This window comes from Podarcis raffonei, chromosome 1, assembly GCF_027172205.1.
Source record: "Podarcis raffonei isolate rPodRaf1 chromosome 1, rPodRaf1.pri, whole genome shotgun sequence".
Lineage (NCBI taxonomy): Eukaryota > Metazoa > Chordata > Lepidosauria > Squamata > Lacertidae > Podarcis > Podarcis raffonei.
Genome location: NC_070602.1, coordinates 43,298,720 through 43,314,942, shown reverse-complemented (window position 1 = coordinate 43,314,942; position 16,223 = coordinate 43,298,720). Strand labels below are relative to the sequence as shown.

Here is a 16,223-nt window from a genome sequence, read left to right as displayed (position 1 = left end):
GGGAAAGCTTGAGGAGTAAGAGCGGCACCCAATCGGAGGGGGGAAAGCCTGCTAGCGTCATGAGGGACTGCCCCAATAGACGCCCCAGGGGGTGGGGACTAGGTTTGAAAAGTTGGCGGGAAGCAACATGGCCGTGCGTCGGCAGCTGGAGCTTTTCTTCCAGGAGCCCCGACTGGGAGGCGTGATCAGGGTGGATCGGGCGGAACCCAGGACGAAGAGCTGCCGCCATGGTCAGCAAAGCGCAAAGCCTCCGGAGAACCCCGGGGAGCGGGTTCCGGGCTCCCGGAGCCTCAGGCTGGAGGAATGCGTGCTCTACCAGTGCCGCGGTTGCCGCTCGGTGCTGGGCGACTCGCTTCATCTCTGCGCCCAGGAGGAGAAGCTCCGCCTTCTCGTTTGCTTCAGTGAGTGGGTCACACTCTTTTGAGTGTTGGGTTGGCAGCCTCGGAGCGAAAAGGGAAAGGCGCTTTCTTTTCGTTAGAAAAAGAAAAGGCGCGAACTTTCCAGCTACACCGGGCTCTTCATCAATCAGGCTGCACAGATGTTCAAATAAATACACGCAGGATTGTTGTCGCATGTGGGAATGTACACGGGTTATCATTACACCTGTTACATTCGTGTAGGGGTCGTGCGAAGCTCAAAACATGAAATTTAAAAGATTTGAGCCGATGGTCTCAAACTCCAACCCCCCCCCCACTTGAAAAATGTTGGTGGTCCTGGCTCATGATTTCTGTGATGTCTTCTGCCAGGTACTTTTTGATTTTGATTGCTTTTCTTATGTTGTATTTTCTTGTAATTCAAATTGAAATGTAATGCATAAGAAATAAAAGCAATAAAAATACATTTAAAAAACAAAAATGATGTAGTTCCATGAGACCTTGCCAGTATTGGCAGCAGTAGATATATAGAGAGAGAGACCCTACAGGCTTGGCCAAGCATGAATGTAGACTGCAGGCCATATATGACACTCCATTTGCCCTTATTCCCACAACCATTCTGAGGCTGAGAAGGCCACATTCACACACTAAACCAATTTAGTGTGATGTGGAGAGCTGTGGAGAGCCTTCTGTTGGGGTGATTCCCGCCTCTTCCCCTCATGTGGCATAGCCATGAGGAGTTCAGAAGCTTTCATTTCCAAACCAATAAACTGGTTAATCTTAACCAATGTTAAATAAATCAACATCAAGCCATGATCTAAATAATGGTGTGAATTCCAAAGTACAGCATTAATTTCTATCATAACAGGAATCCACTTTTGCAATCTTCAGTGAGAGTCCCTTTTCTACTATGATTTCTGAAAGTGACATTTTAAATTTAGATCTTAGCTTGTGTAAAATGCTTCAGTACCAATTTAAATATGCCTGTAATAATATATATTAAACCTAAAGTGCATGTTGCAGTGATTCTAGCACTAGCAGTCTCTTATTTTTCAAGCATGAAAATGAATAGTCTTGTTTCTATGAGATCTATCTGAATAATTTACAGGTGTCCTAACAGGTCCCTGTATTAATATTAAATGATTAAATGAAATTTAATATTAAATTCAATATTAAATGAAATAAAGTGTTTGAATGTAATGCATTGATGAATACTTAGCTTTATTCAATCTGCAAAAGCTCTGCTTCTCTTTTCAGAGGTTACAAATGATGTTGTAGTGGAAGATAACTTGATGGTCTGTATTGAGGGAGACCTCAAAGGATGGTGAGTTGTAGTTTTTTAATTAAAATTTACTACATCAGGTGCTTAGAAGAGCAAGCATATCTTGAAACCCTATGCCACCTTTTTGTTTTATTTGCATGTGACTTGGGGAAGGTGGCTAATGAAATAAATAATACTTTATTTGCCAGACTTGTTTTTTTAGTACTTTTTCAAAATAAAATGCCTGGCTTAAGTAAATGTTTATTTCATTCCCAGTGAGCATCCTTTGTCTCCGAGAAATGGCTCTTTTTGCATCTCTTCTTTCCTTTGTTTCCTGGGGCGGGTATCCTGGGGTCCTAGAACAGTATAGATAGAGAAAGATCTGGGCAGAGAAGGGTTTTTGCCTTCTCTAGCTTTCCGACTGTGGAAACAATAAGATGTTATGGGAACCAGTGAAAGAAGAAATTCGGAAACATCCTCCTTGTTCCCCACCCCAATTTTCTGCCTACCAGCTCAGCAGAGCTTTCAATTTGGTTTTTCATCCGCCTTGGATTCTCCCACCACTGCCCCCATAGGACTTCTTTGTAAATATTTTGGATGAATGCAGCATCTTTTATTTAAGGATGCATATTCTGTAGTAAGGAAACCATGCTGCATTCTTATCACAAGGAATATGTTCATACAGGTTTTTGCAACACCCCTCTCCCCTGTAAATTTGGAAGCTATATACCAAGCTAGGCAAACTCGGCCCTCCAGATGTTTTTTGGCCTACAACTCCCATGATCCCTAGCTAGCAGGACCAGTGGTCAGGGGTGATGGGAATTGTAGTCCCAAAACATCTGGAGGGCCGAGTTTGCCTATGCCCGCTATCTACTAATGGAAAGATGCATACTCTAAATTTGGTTTTTATAACTGAATAATTCTGGATTTTCTAGGGCAAATTCCAAAAATGTTGCTTATGGTGGCTGAAGCCCCTAGTTTGGTCATAAAGCAGATTATGGAATGCTGACTTCACACATGGTCTTTTTCCCCCAGCACCTACAACATGTTGTACTGTCGAGAATGTAAAGCGGGAATAGGTTTCAGACTCTATTGTTCAAAACCTCTGGCTCACCTGCGAGGCTTCTTTTGCCTTTTGAAGGACAACATCATATGGTTAGTGTCCAGATGCATATTGAACTGATTGGATGGTTAAGTCATGCGGATAAACTCCAGTAAAACAAAGGGTAACAAACTGACACATACAAGACATCCTGTATAAGTTTATATATGAAGGTTTCATAAAAAGGCATGCAAAGGATTAAAAAAGGCTTTTCCAAAAGAGATACTGGCTGATGGCATCATTTGTAGACACTATGCTGTGGTAGTTACAGCAGCACAACATGTAGCTAATGTTTGGGTAGAAGCAGGCGTACAACTGAAGCAGAATACAACTGAAAATAACTATTCCAATAGTAACACCATGCTGTTATGAGAGCTGATCTAAAACTAATTTTCCAGTGGGAATAAAAGTTTAGGAGATTTATTCAATTAGCCACTGGAAAGTACCATTCATGTTTTCTGGATCTTAAGGGTGATTTCACTTAATTGTCCCCCCCCCCCTTTTATCCCATCACCTCTACAAAGAGCTCAGGGGACTGCTTCCCTTCCAGTTTAGATTCCCAACAGCCCAGTATTATATGGTTAGTGGGAAGTACAGGTCCAAAGTCACTCAGTGAGCTTCACAGCTGACCTGGGATTTGAATAGCCTTGCTATTACGCTAAACAATGATCATGCAGTCTTGTGTCTTGACTTGTGAATGAGAAACCGTATTGTCACAGCTCAAGACGGTGCTTTTCAGTGGATGACATTTACTTGTTGATTGGCTGCTTAAGTATTACTTCATGATAAGGCATTGACCTTTGAATATGCTGTGTGAAAGGGCTTAAAACTTGGCTATAAAATAGAAGTGATCTATGACCACAAAAGTTTAGCCTACTTGAGGAAGGGACAGGAGAGGCGAGAAGTTATTTTCTTGAAAATAAAATAAGTGTTGTATATTGAATAATTAGGTCCTTCAAAATACATTGTTAAGAATCTGAAATGTACTGCAGTATGAGATTGTGGAAACCTATTAATTTCAGGAGATTATATCACGTTAGGATATAATCATTGAAATCAGGATGCTGGCAAAATACTATTACATGGTTGTTATTATTAATAATCTTCACTTTTGAATATTTAGATTTCTCTTGCTGGAGTAGACATAAAATGTTGAAAAAAGTGAACACAATATTCTGAAAAATTGCAATATAAGTTATGTTTATCTTCTCCTTTATTCATACATTCCTATGACTGATCAGCTAATTTCAAAATGTATTGTCTTTTAACCTGTTTTTCAGTTACTTGTTAAAAACTAAAACCACAATTGAAGCCTCAAAGATGACCTGTCCTCCTGTGAGCCTAAAGGAACAAGTACAGAAAGTAAGTGTTCTTCTGCTTTTGTGTTTGTTAACTACTGTTTTCCCCTTCTCACAGGGGAACTGGGCAGATAAAAATGTGACTAATGTACAAAAATATGTACCATTACAAAACATGTTAAGTGCTCTTATCAGCTTTGCAACCCTTGCAACAGAGAGCAAATAGTGAACTTTTTTAGGCTGCTATCCTAACCCCATTCACCTGGGAGTATAAGGCCCACTAAAATCACTGATTCAATATGACTTACTTATGAGCAGACATAGATAGAATTGTGCTGATAGTCTTTGACAGGGCAGAATTTGAACCTGGGTTTCTCTTATAGACTGTTGCACAATATACTAAACTGAGGTTTAAAAGAAGCAGTCAGAGCAGTCTTTCAGACATTTATGGAACATAGAAACACAGGCTCTTTTCTAGTAATAATAATGGGCACAAACTGTTTTGAGGCCTGGCAAATCAAAGGCAACCCTCCAAGTCTGTGAAATAGAAAAAATAGTTCCCAGGCACACTTAGCCAACACCGGTTGTTCTTTCAAGCACATGGTTGTATGAAAATAGGATGCTCTAGTTAGTTTCCAGAAAATATTTATACTTTAAACTAGTAAATATTAACATTTTTCACTTTAAATTATAAATATTTTCTGGAAACTTAACTACAGCATCCTGTTTTCATAAACAAGCTTTTCAAAACAAGCAGTCCATAAAATTGAGCTTAATGCAGTCCTTTGCTCATTTAAACCAAAGAGCACATGAAGACATTTGGCAGCCAAATGCCAAAGGCAAATATGGTATACTCTTACTAATAAGATATTCAGTGTGTATCCTCACTTTATCTGAGACAAATAGGAGCTGTTCCAGCTTGACTTTCTTGTGCCACTCGAGGAAACAGGAGAATTCCTGTGCTATAAAAGAGGAGACCACAGCATGGCTTCTTCCTGCATTAATGTTGCCCCAGTTCTGGTAGGAACTGCATTATGGACTCCTCTCACATATTCTGAGGCTTCTGCCATTACCCAAATGCCAAATGAAATAGCTGCCGAAGTGGATCCTGTGGAGTTGGAGAGGTTTGGAACAGGCCCTGTACAGCTTCATTGTTTCTTTAGATCAAGTAGAACTGTTTAAATCAGGGATGAGCAACCCTTGACCATGCTAGCAAACAGCTATGGTAGGCCATAGGGGACCTATCTGAGCTTAAATCTTCCCAAGTATGATTAAGTGTCAGACTACACAGCTGACAGTACCGGCTTTCATCTGAGGTCAGTGAGGTGGGCTAAAAGGTGAGGAGCAAGTGGAACCAAATTTGCACATGACAAACTGTCTTACATGATTTTTGAAGGATTGGTTGTCAGCATACTGGGTTCATGCCAATCAAGTTTGGAGAGTTATCATGAAGGAGCGCTCAGCTGCCCTAGTCACTTTCCCAAGATACATGAGAGATACCCTGAACAAGGACTTCTGCTTGTGCACTGGGGTTCCCCCCTCCTTCCCCTGTGCCCTCTATAATTGGGTCAAGGGGGTGTTTGGTTGAGAGAACACCCGAAACAGGTAAAGGGGATTGATTCATCTAGCAAGCCCAAATGCTTGACCTGACAGAATAGCCTTGGTGCAATGTTGATTTTCTCCCACACCTTTAATAGAGATGCCTCTCAAATGCATAGTTACAAGGTGTGTCGCTGGACTTAAAATATTGGACAATTTTTTGTTTTCACTGACAAAGATTTGGCTGATATAATTGGTTTTCTGCATCACTTCGTTTTATCTAAGCTTGGGGATTATTATTATTTTTTTGTAGTTAAAGGAGAGCCTTGTTTTAGCGCACATACGGATAGAACGGTTGATTGAGAAACTCGAAGAAAGAAACCAGCAGAAGTTGATGTCTGAAAAGCAGGTCTACAAAGCAAGACTACATGGCCAAGCATCTGGGGGAACAAGGAAGAAGTTGAACAACTAACTGGTAGAATTTCTGCAGTCACATACCTGCATTGGGCTGTGATGAACATGAGGTTGTACTTGTCTTCACACAACCATTGTTTTGGTTGTACAGTATTTGAAAATGGCAGTGTGTCTTGGACTGGCAAATGGATTACACAAAGCATATGAACTGCTATATTTTTATATGTGCACACATAGTTCTGCCTGGATTTTTTTTGGAATTATTGCATCTGTTAATACTATCCTAAACTATACAGTGAATGCATTTGCAGCCTCTGTTTAGAGGAAATGTACAGCTTGTACAGTTTTGTTGGTGGCTTCAATTCAGCATTTTATTTTAAATTTGGCTTGAGACAGTTCCATCTACCCAATAACCTGTTGTGTAAACTAAAAGTGTCAATTTAAAAACTATTAAAATTTCATCAAACTTTAACTCTTAACTGTAACACCAGTTGAATTCTATGCTAACAACAGGGTTTTTAAAATGCTGCCTAAACTACCAAAGGTGGAGCATAGGTTAGGAAACTTGTACAGATGTGAGGCAGCCTATATAAAGGCTTTTCTGTATCTCTCTTATTAACTTTATGAATTGCTTCCTATGAAACATCTCAAAGCAATTTAACAATAAAAACAATTTCAAGTCCAATGTAATAATGTGCATTAGAAACAAATTTGACAGAATGGACTGACCTTATGTTTATGTTTATGGACTGAGCTTATGTTTGATGGCGCTGATTTCCTATTCATTTCACCACCTGATAGTTTTCTGAAAAAAACAACAACGCAGCTAACTTAAAGCCCTGTACAGTGGTACCTCAGGTTAAGTACTTAACTCATTCCAGAGGTCCGTTCTCAACCTGAAGCACCACTTTAGCTAATGGGGCCTCCTGCGCTGCCGGAGCACAATTTCTGTTCTCATCCTGAAGCAAAGTTCTTAACCCGATGTAATATTTCTGGGTTAGCGGAGTCTGTAACCTGAAGCGTATGTAACCCGAGGTACCACTGTATTGGGAAGAGGAGGGAGAAGAGGCACTGCAAAACACATGGCAACCAATCACATAATTGTTGAGAAATACATGAGAGTATGAAGTGGATCAGGTGTACTAAAAAGCTGCTGGGGTTTCTCAGCAATCATATAAGCTTGAAATGATTAAACATCTTTCTCCTGCTCCACAATGAAGGCAAACTTTGAAATATGTGAATCTACATTTCTATTGTTTCAAGAGTTCGTCCTAGAAGAAATGACACAATGGCATTTTAAGTGCATTCTCAGCCCATGCTGCTTTATTGCTAAAAAATTGTATACAGGTGCAGAGTTTCCAGGTTCAGTTTTGAACAATTATTGTTTACAGTGTCAAAAGAATAATTTTAACACCCTCTTTCCCTCCCCAAAAGATGCATAGATATAAAAGCAAGCTGCCTTTTGGAAATCTTCAGATATATACAGGGGTAGATTTGTGATATTTGTTACATAATTGTGCAATGGGAGTAAATAGTTTGCAGTGGCATATACCTTCCTTGTCTGTTCTGCTTGTTCAAGTGAGTTAACAAAATGTAAGCCTACTTCTAAAATTTATACAATGTTTCTGTACATTTTCCCAGACTCTAGCTTTCACAATCCTTTTATTATGATCAGTTATCTTATGCATTTGCAAAGACAATCTTTTCTTTGCTCTGAAAGAAGAAATTAGCAGAGACCTAAATCACAACCTACAAGAGGGACAGAGTTTGGGGGAAACAATTCAGTGATACAATACTATGGAGTCTTTTCATGTTAACATGAAATCAGAGGGGAAGTCAAACTAATGTCATTACAAGCCTTCACTCACGTCTCCAATATTCATACATCTATTTGGCAGCTACGAATTACTGAGACTGGCAATGTAAAAAATATGGCCTCTATAACAAGCTTAAAATAAATGATTGGGAAAATAACCACTAACATAAAATGCAGATTTGCCATAACAAATCCTTTTTCAGATCTATGAGGAGAAAGCAAACTTTGATATGAAGAAGTATTTGTAACTTGCTCTGCAGAAACTAGTATAGCCATAATCTAGTTAAGGAACTTTAAACTCAGTCTTTATTTTAAGCAGTACCTTCACATTAGGAAAATAATTTTCTAGTCCAGGTTTAGATACAAGGGCTATGCTTCTACCATCCTCTACTTAATATTTAATATGTATTCGGCATATATATTCTACCATTAAATGCACCCACTTTTTACTTTTTTTGTAACTAAACCAATAATTTTTATGGGGGTGCCATTTACTCTCTTGAATCTAGTTAGCAAGCTCCACTCCTACTTAGCAAGCTTGAACTTGCTTTGTGTCTAAAGCAAAACTTTGCCATTTTCAGATTAGTTATTGTAAGGTGTATTAATGCTGGTCTGAAACCAGTTCATCTTAGTATAGCTGCCTAACAGGGTGAGAGATACCTGGCGGGGAGAACCTGTCATTTAAACTCAATACCTGAAGAGTAAGGACTGCTTAATGATTTCATTCACCTAAATTCTCATTTATTTGCAGCCAACAGGTTGTGATCCAGGTTCCTTCCTTCCTTGTTACCTGAAAAATCCTACTACATACGTTTTGCTATTGCCCTATTTGGGGTTCATCTAGTGCCTTCTCTGTACTCTGAAACTCTGCACCTTTTTTATTTGTACAATTGCAGCAGCCAAGAAACCCATCTTACCACCAACCATGCTCATATATTATGTAGGCTCAAGGGAACACAATGAACCTGGTAAGAGGTCAAAAGGGCTCATTCTGCTGATTCTTCTTTCAAATACACAGTTTTGGTGTCATGCTTCTCTTATTTGTACATTCTGCCTCCTTTAAAGAGACAGAATGTTCTCTAAAATCAAAATCTGAGAATCAAAGCAGTAAGTTCAAGCTATTGGTATATTAGTTCCTATTGCTTCATTATGTATAAATGCATATATCAATTTACTGGTAATAACTATAACACTAGACATCTTAATCATGCATAATTAGAATACTACCTCTATAAAAGACTTGGTTTGTGAGCCTATGTGCTTGTGCCATTGTCAATTTTCCATGTATGTTTTCCATACTTGAGTTTCACAACCTCATCTGCCTTCCAACGGTTTGTCAAAGATGGCAGAGGACAGATAAGTTGCAACTATTTAGATGCTAAACTCTGTGGAATGTTCGTTGTGCTGTAATTAGGGAAAGTTGACAATTCCATCTAAAACCAACTAGCAAGTGATCAAACTCGAATGCTTTAATCCTGCCCCCCCCCTTCAGATAGAACCAACTTCCAGCTCTAAACCTGCTTCCTTCTCATCTAGTTATGTAGGAAATCTTCACCTTGGGGCATTCTCCCCTGCCCCATCACAGGACATATTCTCATTCTCTAGTATTTTGTTTTCCACATTCCCGTCATAAGAGTCCTTTCATACAAATGAGTTCTTTGTTCAGCAGAGACCCTACTAAGCTTTGATTCCTGCAGTCTTTGGGGAGCACCACTTAGCTGACCATTCCTCTACATTTCAGGGCAGGGAGAACTCATTGCCTTTCTGTGTACAGGGTGAGGGCATAAACTCATTGTCCTTCCTCCATCCCCACCCTCAATCTTCAAGTACTTAATAAAGCATGGTACAAAAATTCAGTTCAGCTTAGGCCTCCAAATCCTGTTGCAAAGATCCAACGCTACCACTTGCAAACTTACCATCTATATCCCAGAAGCCTGTTTGGAAAATACATTTATTGGCACCCATGTATTGTGCTTGGACTTCTACTGCTCAATATTTACTGTTCTTCAAAGTGCAAAGCAAGAATAAAAGGTCTAAAAGGGAGAAGTCAAGTAAGGGGGATTTTATCGTAAAAACTAGTGCACATGTAGAATAGAGAAAGACTATTAAAAAGAGCCCCCTGCAACCATTCATAAAGAATGGCACTAATATACTTAGAATGAAATCCTGTTCTCCACTGATAGATTAAAGGCTGTTAAGAGAATAAATGGAAGGCGAGGTGGTGGTGGGGGAACCACACGTATACCCCAAGTGCTGCTTATGTGCCATGAAGAGCCACTTCATAGAAAGATCTTTCCCCTCATTAACTGCTTATGGAAACAAATTTCAGTGTTAAACCTTCAGTTTAAATACCACAGCTACTGAGGTGCAAACTGCTTAAGTGCAATTTGTTGAAGCCGCCTCTCACAGGTGTCCTCCAGTTGTTTTGGATGTGCTGCTGGGGTTGATGGGACCTACAGCACAAAGCATCTGGAGGGCACCAGGCTGGCAAAGGCTGCTCTGGAGAGTAACAGAACCCCTCATTTCTATAGATCTAGGCAGCAAAGCTCTCCATTATGAGGTTATGCAAGACAGCCAAGCATCTTCAAACAGTTAACCACATCCTAAATGTTTCTGACTAAGCACCACAACAGCAAATCCTGCATGTATGAAGCTCACATACTCATCCAGATACCAAGCTAAAAAGTTCATTATTTATTAAATTGGGTAGCAGCAGCACTATGTCAGTCAAGCACCAGTTTTGCAAATTGAAAAGTATCTGCAAACCAGCAACTCAAAATAAATTTAGAGCAAAGCAAGTCCTACTGGTGGCATAGCCGTGATATGCCTTTCAGATTCTGCCAGTTTGCTCAGAATGGTTAACAAAGTGCAAATTTCCTTAGCCCTAGAATCATGTTTGTTTGAAAACAGTAAAAAGTACCTTGTATATTTTGTGATGTGAACAAAATAGTCACAGGTTTTTGTTGACTATTTTTTCACATATAAAGGAGAGTCTCCTTGATTCAGATTTCAAACATTATTTTGGAAACCATTAGTAAAGCTCATATTACAGTATGAATATATAGGGGTTGTTCTGTACAGAATATATATCAATTCTACTTTTAAAATATGGGCTTCTTCCATCCACTTGAACAGGTGGCTGTGTTAATCAGACTGATGATAGATACTGGCTACCCTCTGGCCATATTCTGCTTATGGAAGGCTCTTTAGTACAGTGGAGCCATCAGTGGAAAAAGGGTTGAGGCACTCTTCAGTGATTCCTCCTTCCCACTCAAATCTGACCTGGAGAATTGGTGGGCCCTTTGAACAGTATGGGCAGCTGTTGAGGGAAGGGGAACTACCCAAAATAGCCTTGATTCCTATTCAAAAGCCTTCTATTGGCAGAAACACACCAGCTGGGATATAACTCCTTGCAATTAAGGAAAACAATAAAGGTAAAGCCTTCAAGTATACATCCCAACCTTGCAGATGAATCTGTTCTACTTCAGCTGAATCCTGTTTAAGGCAGAGTTACATATTAGGCTTACAGTTTACATGGTCTTACATGCATACTAGGTTAGTGCAAGCTGCATTTTAAAGAGGTATGAACTGCACTCTATAGAGTGGTGAGGGTAAAAGATTGCCAGGCATACCCATCTAGAATAGAAGCTTCCAAACTCAAAAGTAGCTTTTATAATTAAGAGTGAAACCACGTAACAGGCATACAAGTTTTTAAAAGTTTTTTTAAAGAGAAAAAGAACATTTTCAGGAGACACAACACTTGCTAGGTGTTAGGATGCTTTGTACCTTGCCAACATTCCTCAAAAATTTGACACATCTAACCAGCTTTAGATAATGGCAACAAGTTTCCACAATCAAATCTAAATTGCATGTTTAGGTTGAACCTGGCCCTGTTCACAATCTCTGAAGAGTTCCCTTTCACACCAGAAGTTCAACTACATGCTATCTATTGACATGGAGGACAGGGGTTCATCCACTTTCTCATGCACACTGCATATTTAGCCCACGACCACAACAAATTTCTGCCCTAGTTGCATCAATTGGGGGGGGGGCTATGCAGGAGTTTTAAACAGGCTCCTCAATAAAGCATTCAAATGCCAACTTCCTTTGAGGAATTTCCTAACATTTTAAAGAGAAACTCATCATGTCAGGCAACTCCCTGCAACACAGAGCACCACAAACCTATTTGGTTAGTACCATTTATTCTACTATACAATACTTGCTAATGCAAGTAGTTCCTATTACATGCAAACAGTTATTGCTACTAAAGTTCTATTGATTAAGTCATCTTATGGCTTCATTTGCATCAGGGATTCTTTCCCCCTACATACTGTGCTATTTTGCATTCCAGTTTCAGAGGTATTTTTCCATCAATTGATTCTCCCAAGCACTAAAAACTATTTCATTCAATGGGACAGATACATTTCTTTCCAACAGAACCTTTGCTGAGCTCAGGTCCTCGCTGCTCATTTGTAAACAACCCACCTTCCCAAATTTCAAGGGAGAATAGGCAGAGATCTTTAAACATAGATCTCTTGTTTTGTGGTTAATTAAATGTTTCCTATGAATTTTTAGCCAATGGTAAACCAAAACCAGAAATATTTTTTTCCTCACCAAGGTAGCCATTTACAGACAAGACCAAGAAAAAGATGCAGTATCCTCTTTAAGCTACAAGTAGTTGTTTTCTAAAAACAGAATCACAGCAGTCCAGACTACAGGATCTGCACAGAAAAATCAGGTGCCTGAATTGCTGATCTCACTTATTTGAACTAAAAGCAAATTGATAATATAAGCAGGGAGACATCTTAGTGACCCAAATAGTTGTACTGCAATGATTTAAATTTTTTTAAAACAGCCAACTCCTTCAGGTGCTTTCTATGGAAGTAGAAAAATGAGAATCATTTGCTTTCAAAAATGAATACTATCAATCTTGAATAGCAGTAGCAGTGTTATTATTTGTAATTTAGTCATTTTTTCAACTTGATAGATGATGTGCTGCTCTAACATAAGGGTACTTATGAGCAAATATGCAACTAGTGGGTAACTGAGTAAAAGTTTATAGGCTCTTCTGAATGGAGAACACTCATATATGAAGGGACATTTTACGAGAACATGTTGTGGCAAAGATTAGCCTTATGCACACTTAAATCTGTGAAACTTCTTAGTCCAAGAGATCAGTGAATTTTCCCATTGTAGCAAAATATTACTTGCTCAAAAAAGGATTTGTTAAGGACTGTTTCAATTGTAGTTTCTTTGAGGTGCACTTCTACCTGCTTACAGATTCAAGATCCATGCACTCCTCATGCTACTGATTTTATTCACCAATATAAGCTATCATTGCCTAGAAAGGACACTGCATCCTTAGCCCATGACCATAATCTTGTCAGTTTCTTATGAATTACACCATCAGCCTTGTTAATTTGTCACTCTGAAATTGTAAAAAAAGTACTACTAGGCTCATGCACTGATCCTAACATGGCACTACAGTTTTGCTACAAAGCACTAATGCTTATGGAACTATACACATCTCAAAATGGAAGACATTGGTGATTTTGTTGTTCTCAAACAACTTGTAACATTTTGTCCACAAGTATTAAAATATATTTATATGTATATATTATACTATTGCACGTGCCCGGTATTTGTTTTTCATAAGGGAAAGATTTCCTGCCAACATGAACAGATGCAGATCAAAATGTAAAATAAAAAGATTAAGGCAGTATTGCCTTGACACAGTACTTTTAAGATGCTACAGGAGAAGTACTACAAACAGGTTTCTTGGGCCGTGTACAGCACTCGTTTCTCCAAGATTTTAAACTGAGTCCTCATGTTGTCAGGGGAGCTTGAGGGAAAGGGATGGGGGAGTTGTTCTTTGCTGGAATTTTGTGCAACTGATATGGCCACTTTCTCTTATATCTATCCTGACAATTTAGGGAAACTAAACATTTTCACTCTGTGCCAGCATATTCTTTTACAAATTAAATCAGAGAAGTACGTAAGGAAGACAACATATAGTCTACTGACATAGAAGCAAATCATCACTACACTTGATGTCTTCTGAATTTTCAGTTCCAGAATGAGAGAATGTTTCACTAAGAAGCCTAACCCTATATCTAAAATCCCAATAAATTAAACAGGAATTCCTGTTCAGAAGAACCTAGAAGGAAATCCAACTACTTTTATTTCTGGACTTCTATTTGAATTAGGATTTAAGTATACTTCAAAGCCAATCTAAATGACAACCATGACAATTTCCCCCCCAGCAAGCTGACCCAAGTCATAAATCTGATTATGTTCAGTAGTTATAAATATTTACCTGTTTGATAATCTTCTATTAAACATTCCATTTAAAAAAACTGATTTGAATTAAGGAAAGCATCTGAATAAGCTTTCCTAAGTATTTATGTGAATCTTTTATTATATAAAAGGAACATAAGATTAAGTGATGAGCAAATACCAGTATTTAGCTTGGGATGCTCCTTTCAAAACTATTAAATACCCCAAACAGCCGCTGTTTTCCATCTCAGGAAATATTGCCATTGCTACCTCAAACCAGACATCAAGTAGCATAGAAAATGTTAATAACCAAGACTGACCATTATAACATGCACTCCCATTTTTTTACCCAGATTGAAAATATTTTGAAGCCATTGGCAGATTTTAAACTCACATTTTCAGTAAGACTGAAGGTGCAGTGCTGAGGGCTTCAGCATAAGGAAGCGGGGGAGACTTTTCAAAAACCAGGAATCAATCTACCCTTGCAAGGTGTGGCTAATAAATCAGCTATTATTCCATGCTAAAGAAAATGTCCTATATGAATCATGTGCAATTGAGACAAAGCAGATTTTGTAAACATGTTAGAAACAGAATTTCCACCTTAACTTTCAGTGACCCACAGAATTAGTGAAGAAGCCCTTTCTGAGCATGTGTTGTCTTTGTTCATCCAACTGGTGGGAAATTTCACATATATTTTACACTATCAGTTGGTGCCTTTGGGTAAAAGCTTGGAAAAAGGTATTCTTCCTTTTGTTGCTGAATTCCCTAGGAAGACTGAGGATACCATGTAAAACCCATTGCTCCTGGGTTTGGTTTCAAGAATTCAACCCCTTGGGAAGGATCTTGCTAGAAAAGCAGCAACTCACAGGATCACCTCTCCTTTCCAGCAATTATGTAAATTTATATATGCAAGTTTTGTTTTTTAATAGTCTACTCAAAACAGTGACAAAATTACTAAATGCTACTGTGCTTCAACTGCTTCACATAATGGCATCAAGGTGGACACCTATAAATTGGCTCCTTTTAAAAGGAGAAAAATTCCAGCAGAGCAATTTCGCAAGCTTTTTTTTCCTTTTTAAGAAGTTATTCCTCATTTTAAGTACACCTATAAATCCTTTTATTTCTGCACAATATTTTCTTTAAAGGTTTGTGTAACAAGTTCCAAGGATATATCAATTTGCTCACTTCTCTAAATGCTATGTTGAGAGTAGGCAGTTTTTTTACCAAGGTAGTTTGAAAGGGGGGAAATGCCAATCTAATTAGGGTTATGCCTCTATCTATATGCAAAATCATTTATAGAGTGCAAAAACTCTGAACAAAAAGTTTGCATGTTTCAGTGATATGTCAGCCATTAATTTCAGTTGCTCTGAAAGGACAGTAGAATTTTTTCTATAATACAGGCGTTACATCTCCAATTCATGTTAAGGAGTGGAGCAGAAAATAAGCAGTGCTTCTTCATTTTTCCTCATGGAGATAAAGGAAGGAGTTTTCTTCACCAGAAGCCGTCAAAGCTCCTTTAGCAGCCTGTGTTGGGTCGACAGGAAAGGACCTGGAAACATACACACACAAATTTGCTAATTAAAAGAGAAAGTAATTTCACTCTAAATTAAGTTGAAACTGACTTCACATATACATTTTATGGGAACCTTGAAACTTCTAAAGATTTGGAGGAATTGTTTTACAGGTGAATTACAGTGCCTGTGACACCCCCCATGGTATTCCAAGCAGTTCTTATTCTGGGACCCCTCAGGTTTCACACACCAAGAACAGATCCTGATTGCTGTGGCCAATGCTCTATACATTATGAGCTGTGCTAGAAGTCTACCTGGTACATCATTCAAGCTGTATGAAATAAGCCTATTTCAGGGATAAATGCTAATTAATTCAAATAATGCAATGGAATAAAAAGATTGCCTGAGGAAGAAAACTTCAGAGAATAAACAGAAACTGTGAGCAGTTGGTGAGTGTTTCATCATTTCAATACAGCACACTTAGACTATGAGTCGGTTTCATGTCATGAGGGGAAATGGGAGACCCAGCTTCCTTCCCCCCTTGTCGGATGACTCCAGAGAGGGTTGGCAGACTCATCCTGCTAAGATGGAGAAAGGGGGGAGCGCAGAAAGGCAGACTGATGGAAGAAAAA

At 38.8% G+C, this 16,223-nt stretch overlaps 1 protein-coding gene and 1 long non-coding RNA gene across 4 annotated transcripts in view; one reads left to right on the top strand and one right to left on the bottom strand.

Moving 5' to 3' along the window:
• LOC128411104 (uncharacterized) overlaps positions 1–16,223 on the bottom strand; it is a 110,413-nt gene that overhangs the window by 87,064 nt on the left and 7,126 nt on the right. Inside the window, exon 4 of one of the 2 annotated variants that reach the window (XR_008329688.1) lies at positions 6,885–15,629. This is a non-coding gene — a long non-coding RNA (uncharacterized LOC128411104). Of the gene's footprint in view, positions 1–6,884; positions 15,630–16,223 lie in introns of those variants that run through there. The other variant, XR_008329687.1, reaches the window with a different exon arrangement.
• OIP5 (Opa interacting protein 5) lies at positions 23–6,673 on the top strand. 2 transcript variants are annotated; one of them, XM_053383089.1, is made up of 5 exons: positions 32–401; positions 1,632–1,698; positions 2,671–2,790; positions 4,018–4,099; positions 5,888–6,673. In XM_053383089.1, the coding sequence occupies exons 1-5, from the start codon at positions 128–130 to the stop codon at positions 6,044–6,046; spliced, it is 702 nt and encodes a 233-aa protein (XP_053239064.1). In that variant the 5' UTR covers positions 32–127; the 3' UTR covers positions 6,047–6,673. The 2 variants fall into 2 exon arrangements, with proteins under 2 accessions (XP_053239074.1, XP_053239064.1); XM_053383099.1 differs by lacking the exon at positions 2,671–2,790 and having other exon boundaries at positions 23–401.